At 51.0% G+C, this 9,350-nt stretch overlaps 1 protein-coding gene across 1 annotated transcript in view; it reads right to left on the bottom strand.

Annotated features, from left to right (window-relative positions):
• Positions 1-549: 549 nt before the first annotated feature.
• Positions 550-9,350, bottom strand: part of LOC122544397 (MAM and LDL-receptor class A domain-containing protein 1-like) — a 17,471-nt gene continuing 8,670 nt past the window's right edge. The window contains exons 7-9 of the mRNA XM_043683644.1: positions 6,103-6,273; positions 4,793-5,055; positions 550-642 (exon numbers count right to left, since the gene is read on the bottom strand). Coding sequence (XP_043539579.1) covers positions 550-642; positions 4,793-5,055; positions 6,103-6,273 — 527 coding nt within the window. The remainder of the gene's footprint in view (positions 643-4,792; positions 5,056-6,102; positions 6,274-9,350) is intronic.

The raw sequence follows: 9,350 nt of genomic DNA, 5'->3' as shown, positions 1-9,350 counted from the left end.
ACCCGGGTTCAATTCCCGCCTCAGGCGACTGACTGTGTGGAATTTGCACGTTCTCCCCGTGTCTGCGTGGGTTTCCTCCGGGTGCTCCGGTTTCCTCCCACAGTCCAAAGATGTGCAGGTCAGGGTGAATTGGCCGTGCTAAATTGCCCATAGTGTTAGATGCAGGGGTAAATGTAGGGGCGCTTCGGTGGGTCGGTGTGGACTTGTTGGGCTGAAGGGCCTGTTTCCACACTGTAATCTAATCTAATCTAATCTAAAAAAAATGGAAACCCATTTTGTCCTATTGAACTCTTTCATAATTTTAAACACTTTTACTGAGTTGCCCTGTCTTGTCTTGGCGAAAGGAACTCTCGAATGTTCAATCTTTCCTGAGAGTTCTTATCTTTCCATCTGTATTCAACCTTGTAATTCTTTTCTGGTATGCCTGTGGTCTCTCTACGGCCAGTTCGGCAACTCGGGGTGGGCAATAAATGTTGGCTAAGCCGGCGATGCCCACATCCCACGGATGAGTAAACAAAAATTCAAATATCCCATCCATTCAGTCAGCGTTCACTCACAGAAACAGGGCCCGGTTACCACGGCGACATTGTCCAGGGCGATATCACCAACTTCAGTCAAACCTCGCACTGCTTCGAAGATGACCTGCCATCAAGGGGGGTAAGAAAGAACACGTGTACCGTTAATGAAAGAAAATTTAATCTCCTCATCCTTGTGCTCAGATCCACCCACGGCCTCCTCCTCTCTCCCTACCTCCACAACCCTCTGGGAGCTCTGAACACCTCCAAATCTAACCTCTGGCACATCTTCTGATTTTACAGTCAACCCAAACCCCTCTGATTTTCCTTCTAAATCCCTTTGCTTCTCTCTCCATACCCCTACCCTTCTCTCTCTCTCTTTGATGGTCCTTATAACCTAGGTCGCAAGCTTCCCTTGTTACCTAATATCTCTGTCTTTCCCTGATTAATGTTTCTTTTCACTTCCATGGGAGGTTGGGGTGGGGGGGGGGGGGTGGGGTGGGGAGGGTCACTGGGCCAGGGCAGCACTTTCTGCCCCTACTTCCTTGCCCCTTGAAACAAAGTGACTTGCTCAGTCATTTCAGACGACAGTTAAGCGTTAAGCACATGGGTCTGGAGTCATGTGTAGGCCAGACCAAGTAAGGATGGCAGATCTCCTTCTCTGAAAGAAAGGACAACTGTGAATCAGGTTGGGATTTTTACAATAATTAGTGATATTCGTGCTGGCCACCATTCTGAGGTGAACTTTTGATTCCAGGTTTTATGAATTGACTTTAAAATCTACCATCTGTCATGTTGGCACTTGGTCCCAAATTGTCCCTGATGAAGACTAATCCAGTGACATAACTATCACTCTACCAGTGTCAGTTATAGAATCCCGACAGTGTGGAAATAGGCCATTTGGCCCATGAAGTCCACACTGGTCCTCCAAAGATCACTCAACCCAGACCCAATCCCCTACTCTATCCCTGTAACTCTCATTTCCCATGGCTACCTACTCACCCTTGGACACTATAGGCAATGCAGCATGGCCAATCCACTTAACATGGGGGGGGGCATGTGTGTGGTACAGTGGTAGCATCATTACCTTTGGTGTTCACTTCCCAGAGGTTCACCAGCAAAGCTTCTTTCAGGGGTGGCCCAGTGGTTAGGACTGCTGCCTTGCAGCCCCAGGGACCCAGGTTCGATTCCAGCCTCCGGTTTCCTCCCACAGTCCCAACATGTGCAGGTTAGGGTGAATTGGCCGCACTAAATTGCCCACAGTGATCAGGGATATGTAGGTTAGGTGCATGGCTCAGGGGTAAATATAGAGTCGTAGAGATGTACAGCACGGAAACAGACCCTTCGGTCCAACTCGTCCATGCCGACCAGATATCCCAACCCAATCTAGTCCCACCTGTCAGGGTCTAGGTGGGTTACTTTTCAGAGGGTTAGTATGGACCTATTGGGCTGAAGGGCCTGTTCCCACACTATAGGGAATCTAAACTCCACATCTTTGGACTTTGGGAGGAAACTGACATAGATACAGGGAGAACATGCAAACTCCACTCACACTTGGAATATTGTGTCCAGTTCTGGTCGCCCTACTATCGGAAAGATACAGAGGCTTTGGAGAGGGGGCAAAGAAGGTTTACTGGGGTGCTGCCTGGACTGGAGGGCTTGCCTTATGAAGAGAGGTTGAATAAGCTCAGATTTTTCTCTCTGGAGAGAAGGAGGAAGAGAGGAAACCTGATCGAGGTATACAAGATAATGAGAGGAATGGATAGAGTCAATAGCCAGAGACTTTTTCCCAGGGCAGGATTGACTGGTACGAGGGGTCATAGTTTGAAGAAATTAGGAGGAAGGTATAAAGGAGATGCCAGAGGTAGGTTCTTAACGCAGAGAGTTGTGGATGCATGGAATGTGTTGCCAGCGGTGGTGGTGGAAGCAGAGTCATTGGGGACATTTAAGTGACTGCTGGACATGCACAAGGGTCTATTTCCATGCTGTACATCTCTGAATTGGTGGCATTTGTGGGAGGTGGGTATTGCTGGCTGGGCCTAGCATTATTACCCGTCCCTAGTTGCCCCTTGAGAAGGTGGTGGTGAGCTACCATCTTGAACCGCTGCAGTCCCACCTGCTGTGGGTTGACCCACAGTGCTGTTAGGCTGGGAGTTCAGGGTTATGACCCAGCGACAGTGAAGAAACAGCGATATATTTCCAAATCAGGGTGGTGAGAGGCTTGGAGGGGAACTTGAAGGTGGCGGTGTTCCCCAGTATCTGCTGTTCTTGTCCTTCCAGATGGAAGTGGTTGCGGGTTTGGAAGGTGTTTTCTGAGGAACTTTGGTGAATTTCTACCCCACGCCTTTAAAATTGCAGTCTCTGCTCTAATGTCGGAAGTGTAGCCAAGGATATTCATGAGGCAAGAATCCACTTTCAGCAGCTGGGTAATTATCTGTTCCTCGAGAATATTGATCACCCTTTCTCCTCAGAATGACATCTTGGGAACCTTCTTTCTCACACGCGTGGGAGGGCTGATGGTGTAGGCATCTCCCCCAATTAGGGGAAGGTGGAAGACATCTAGTTGGACTAGAGGTACAGGAAGGCGATGGCTCAAGCCATTGGAGAAAGTCGGGGGGGGGGGGGGAAGAGAGAGAGAGACAGAGAGACAGAGAGAGAGCGAGAAACAGAGAGAGAGAGGCAGAGACAGAGAGACAGAGAGAGAGAGAGAGAGACAGAGAGAGAGAGAGTTTCTGCCCCATCAGCTGTTCGAGTTATGGTCGGATCCTGTGAGGGACGTTAATTGATTGCTTGCAGACAACTTTGAGACAGGGCTGATCTGAGACTTGCCAATCAGGCAAGGACATTAACAACACAGTTTGAGATTTGTGTTTCAGAGATCTAATGGCCTGCCTCCTCATTAAAACAGATTAATGAGGACGGTGGGGATATTGAACGATGCAGTCATTAAGCATGGGTGCAGCATAGATTTTGAGTCATATCTGGGTCATTTCCTCTGCTTGTTTTGCACTTTTAAATCCAAAATGTAAGTCTGGAATCAACGACGTTGACTAGTAAAACGACCAGGAGCCTCTGGGAATGAACAGTTAATCTACAGGATACTGGTGGTCAGTTACGACACACACAGGAGGGTCATGGGGGTGTTAGAAACCAATTAGCAGGGTGTTTCCCTTTCGAATCTCTTCAGATCCCTTCTATTGTTTAGGTTTGGGGTCGAAGGATGTCAGTCTTAGAGTTGGTGGGAGCGAATGGGATAGGGGAGCTGGCTGGGGTTGCCACGGGAACGGATGGGAGTGGGTGGGGCAATTGCATAACTGGAAGGGAGGTGCAGTTTCAGGGTGCTGGGTGGATGGAGGAGATGGAAGGGTGTGGGAAGGGATGTAACTACACCCCCCTACTGTTCCCCGCATGACCCCTCACCCCCCCAGGGAATGCGCCCGAACAGAATGGATGATTCAACTCGGTGATGATCACTGAATCTCTACTCAGAATCATAGAATCACCTACAGTGTGGAAACAGGCCCTTCGGCCCAACACATCCACACCAACCCTCTAAAGAGTAACCCACCCAGGCCTATTCTCCAAACCTTTACTCAACATTTATCCCTGACTAAAGAATCTAACCTGCACATCCCTGGACACTATGGGACAATTTAGCACGGCCAATCCACCCTAACCTGCACATCCCTGGACACTATGGGACAATTTAGCACGGCCAATTCACCTAACCTGTACACCCCTGGACACTATGGGACAATTTAGCACAGCTAATCCACCTTAACCTGCACATCCCTGGACACTATGGGACAATTTAGCACGGCCAATTCACCTAACCTGCACATCCCTGGACACTATGGGCAATTTAGCACTGCCAATCCACCCTAACCTACACATCCCTGGGCACTATGGGTAATTTAGCATGGCCAATCCACCCTAACCTGCACATCCCTGGACACTATGGGTAATTTAGCACGGCCAATCCAACCTAACCTGCACATCCCTGGGCACTATGGGTAATTTAGCACGGCCAATCCACCCTAACCTGCACATCCCTGGGCACTATGGGTAATTTAGCACAGCCAATCCACCTGAACCTGTCTACCTTTGAGACTGTGGGAGGAAACCAGAGCACCTGGAGGAAACCCACGCAGACTTGGAGAGAATGCACAAACTCCACACAGACAGTGGCCCGAGGGTGGAATCGAACCCGGGTCCCTCGCGCGGTGAGGCAGCGGTGCTAACCCCCCGAGCCACCGTGCTGTGATGCGGTGACTCACCCGAATGCTCCTGGAGCTCGATCCTGGGACAGTGACTGCCCCTGACAGCCAGGCGTGGCTCTGGGGCACAGTCCGATTCCACAGCAACAGTGTGCTCGGTCCTTCTGCAACCAGGACGTTGAGGGTCCCCCCTTCGTCGAGCGGTCCGTACATGTGGTAGGAGAACTCAATACACACGTCACCGCTGATGTTCAGGCTCGGGCTCGTCAGGCGGATGAACTGGTTGGCGACAAAGTTACTGGCCTCCTCGTAGACGTAGTGGCCTGGGTGAGCGAGAGAGTCACGGCTGTTATACAGGCTGCCCCACCTCTCACACCCCTTACCTCTGCTCAGTGTAAGGCTGTCTCTCAGAAAAAGCTTAGAGGTGAGTGGTGGGACAGAGGGTTGGGTGTTATGGCCCCCTGGGGCCTGAAAGCAGGTGGGGGTTGCTAATGAAGCCTGAGGCCTTCCAACTGCCTCTCCGTCTAGACCTGGACCTGTCCCCCATTTCACTGGGATGCAGTGCCAGGCTGAGTAGCCCCTACTGAGGCTCTCCACTGCCCATTGCATGGCCAAACCAAGTGCCTCATACTCCCTCATTCTCTCCTTTAGCCCGTGCCAGGAGGAGGTCCGTCCCCTGTGGGTGGGCAGATGTCCAACAAAAGGAGGGGGGGGGTGCCATCATATCTCCTTTTAACCCCCCCCCCGTCCCCCCGGCCTCTCAAACTCAACCTCCCCACCCTCCCGGCTCATGACCTCTTTGTCTACCCCCTCCCCCACCTTGATGTGGTCCTCCACCAATTGATGCCCACTCACCTGGAGCCTCTTTCTCAGGGGCATTGCCCCAGCCTGGAGCCGGCGGGACTACAAGCAGCCGTCGGCCAATCGGATTCCTCCCCAGATTTTGGCGGTGGAGATCTCACCGTGAAACAAGTTGCCAACGTCGAACGGTTGGCTCTTTGGTGGCAGACTGGGGAGTCGGCCTCCTGGGGAGAGGCAGCCCACACAGTCAGAATGGTACGGACGGCGGCCATTCAGCCCCACCTGGGATAGTCTCAAGGAGCCGTCGACCACCACCACAGTCCATCTGTGCCTAATCCAACTGTGAGACCCAAGACCAGGCTTACAAGAGTCATGTGATGCAACGCCTCTAAGTCATAGGGTGCTGCCTTACACAATCACATGACACCCAATTGCCAGGAGTCACATGGTATGGAATTGCCAAGGGATACAGTTGGAGCCCCTATTGGTACACATATTGCCCCATCTCGTGGGTGCCCCCTTTTGGTTGCAGTTTGCTTTGGCTTGCCCCCACCCTTCCCCCAACTTACCGTGAGTCACCCCATCCCCCCAGGGCGCGGGCTGATCGGCGGAGGGCCCCGTGTGCTGGGTAGGGGTCTCGCCATTGGTTCTAATCCATTCGCCGCTGTCAGTGTCACATTCCTGAGTCCATTGGCAGTAGGGTCTCAGGTTATCATTAAAGTCACAGCGCGTGATGTAATCTACAAGGAGGGCAACAAAACTCGATTAAGCCTTGTCTCCTGCAAAGGAGGTAGGAGGAGCAGTGCATCCACACACACCTTAGTGTCACATTCGAGTCATACAGAATAGAACCAGACCCTTCAGTCTAACCAGTCCACACTGACCATAATCCCAAATTAAACTCGTCCCACCTGCATGCGGTTGGCCTATATTCCTCTAAACATTTCCTATTCATGAACTTATCCAAATGTCTTTTAAACTGTACCTGCCTCCACCACTTCCTCAGGACGTTCATTCCACAGAAAAACCACTCTCCGTGTTTAAAAAAAAAAATTGCCCCTCGTGTCTTTTCAAAATCTTACTCCACTCACCGTAAAGGCAGCCCCTCCACAGCTGTGATTACTTTGGCACCCTTAATCTAAGGAAAGATAGACTGGCATTGAAAGCAATCCAGAGTAAATTAATTACGGAGAATCCCAAATACCAAGGAGGACATTACCAGGCGTTGAGTAGGTCAGGCAGGTACTCATTGGAATTTAGGAAAAATGATTAGATTAGATGACTTACAGTGTGGAAACAGGCCCTTCGGCCCAACAATTCCATACCGCCCCGCCGAAGCGCAACCCACCCTTACCCCTACATTTACCCCTTACCTAACACTACGGGCAATTTAGCATGGCCAATTCACCTGACTCTGCACATCTTTGGACTGTGGGAGGAAACCGGAGCACCCGGAGGAAACCCACGCAGACACGGGGAGAATGTGCAAACTCCGCACAGAAAGTCGCCTGAGGCAGGAATCGAACCCGGGTCCCTGGCGCTGTGAGGCAGCAGTGCTAACCACTGTGCCACCGTGCCGCCCAAATGAGGGGAGACCTACATTCTTAGGGTGCTTGACAGGTACAGGAGAGATTGTTAGCCCTTGTGTGGGCGAGTCTAGGGCCAGAGAGTATCATCTCAGCGTAAGGAGTCACCCATTTAAGACAGAGATGAAGAGGAATTTCATCTCTCAGTGGGTAATGTCTCTGTGGAACTGTTTGACACAGGAAGCCGTTGAGGTTAAGATGGAGAGATCTTTGATCAGGAGAGGAATCGTGGGTCGTGGGGAAAGTGGAGTTGAGGACGCTAAGATCATGATAATGATATCATTGAATGCTGGGGCTGACTCGATGGGCTGAATGGCCTGCGTCTGCTCCTACATCTTATGGTATTGGGTTCAAGGCTTTCAGAAGAGGATGGAAATTTAGACAATAGACAATAGGTGCAGGAGTAGGCCATTCAGCCCTTCGAGCCTGCACCCAGAGGAAGAAAAGCCCTTGATTAGACTGGAGTGTTAGCCAAATTAACATTCACAGAAGTTTAGGATGTTGATTTTGTTTTTGTCAGTCTTCCAGCCTCCATTCTATGCATGGCACCGTGGCTCAGTGGTTAGCACTGCTGCCTCACGGCGCCAGGGACATAGGTTCGATTCCCGCCTCGGGTGACTGTCTGTGTGGAGTTTGCACATTCTCCCCGTGTCTGCGTGGGTTTCCTCCCACAGTCCAAAGTTGTGCAGGTCAGGGTGGACTGGTCATGCTAAATTGCCCATCGTGTTACATGCATTAGATTAGATTCAATTCCCTACAGTGTGGAAACAGGCCCTTCGGCCCAACATGTCCACACCGACCCTCCGAAGAGCAACCCACCCAGACCCATTCCCCTAAGTTCACCCCTGACGAATGCACCTAACACTACGGGCAATTTAGCATGGCCAATTCACCCTGACCTGCACATCTTTGGACTGTGGGAGGAAACTGGAGGAAACCCACGCAGACACGGGGAGAATGTGCAAACTCCACACAGACAGTTCCCTGAGGTGGGAATTGAACTCAGGTGCCTGGTGCTGTGAGGCAGCAGTGCTAACCACTGAGCCACTGCGCCACTCAGGGATAATTATAGAGTGGGCAAATAGGTTTTGGTGGGTTGCTGTTCGGAGGGTCGGCATGGACTTGTTGGGCCGAAGGGCCCGTTTCCATACCGTAGGGAATCCAATCTAATCAAATGAAATGCTCGACTTATCGAGAATCTCGAGTGAGTAACGTTTGAGAGACAATCTGGGAACCCCAGGCAGCTGTGCAGGAATTAGATTGAAGTCGGGAAAGCACAGCCGGTCAGGTAGCATCGGATTGAGCAGGAGCTCTTCATCAGGAATGAGGTCCTCCCTTTCTCCCAGGAAGAAGATTGAGGTTGAGCTATAGCTTGGAGAGACAGTGTCCACTGCTGGGTTTCAGGCTCCCTCTGACTGCTGACCAGCACAGGGGCTGGAGTGCATCATCCCCCACCCAGACCACAGTTTAATGTCAAATGTGTTAAGGTATCCGTCAGGTTTTTCCCTTCATCGTGGTGTCCCTTTAACGGTCTGAGTCCTGTTTATTTAGTTTAATTTGTTTTAGTTGGTGTAATCGGAACAGTAAATGGGGAGAGGGTGCTCTGGGGAGAGAATACCAGGCGTTTATTGGCACACTTCAGGTGCTCTGTAGCCAATGGCTATCTCAGGGCTGGGTGTGTCATCACATCGAGTCATAGTCATAGAGACTTACAGCACGGAAACAGACCCTTCGGTCCAAGCCGTCCATGCCGACCAGATATGCTAAATTAATCTAGCCCCATTTGCCAGGACTTGGCCCATATCCCTCCAAACCCTTCCTATTCGTGTACCCATCCAGATGTTGTAATTGTACCAGCCTCCACCACTTCCTCTGGCAGCTCATTCCATACACGTACCACCTCAGGTCTCTTTTATATCTTTCCCCTCTCACCCTAAACCTAAGCCCTCTAGTTCTGGACTTCCCCCACCAAAAGGAAAAGACTTTGCCTATTTATCCTATCCATGTCCCTCATGATTTTATAAACCTCTATGAGGTCACCCCTCAGCCTCCGAAGCTCCAGGGAAAACAGCCCCAACCTGTTCAGCCTCTCCCTAAAGCTCAAACCTTCCCTATTGCTCAAATCTTTTCTGAACCTTTTCAAGTTTAACAACATACTTCCTATAGCAGGGAGACCAGAATTGCACGCAATATTCCAACAGTGGCCTAACCAATGTCCTGTACAGCCGCAA

This window comes from Chiloscyllium plagiosum, chromosome 48 (assembly GCF_004010195.1).
Source record: "Chiloscyllium plagiosum isolate BGI_BamShark_2017 chromosome 48, ASM401019v2, whole genome shotgun sequence".
NCBI classification, from domain to species: Eukaryota; Metazoa; Chordata; class Chondrichthyes; order Orectolobiformes; family Hemiscylliidae; genus Chiloscyllium; species Chiloscyllium plagiosum.
This window is presented reverse-complemented; position numbering and strand designations above follow the sequence as displayed.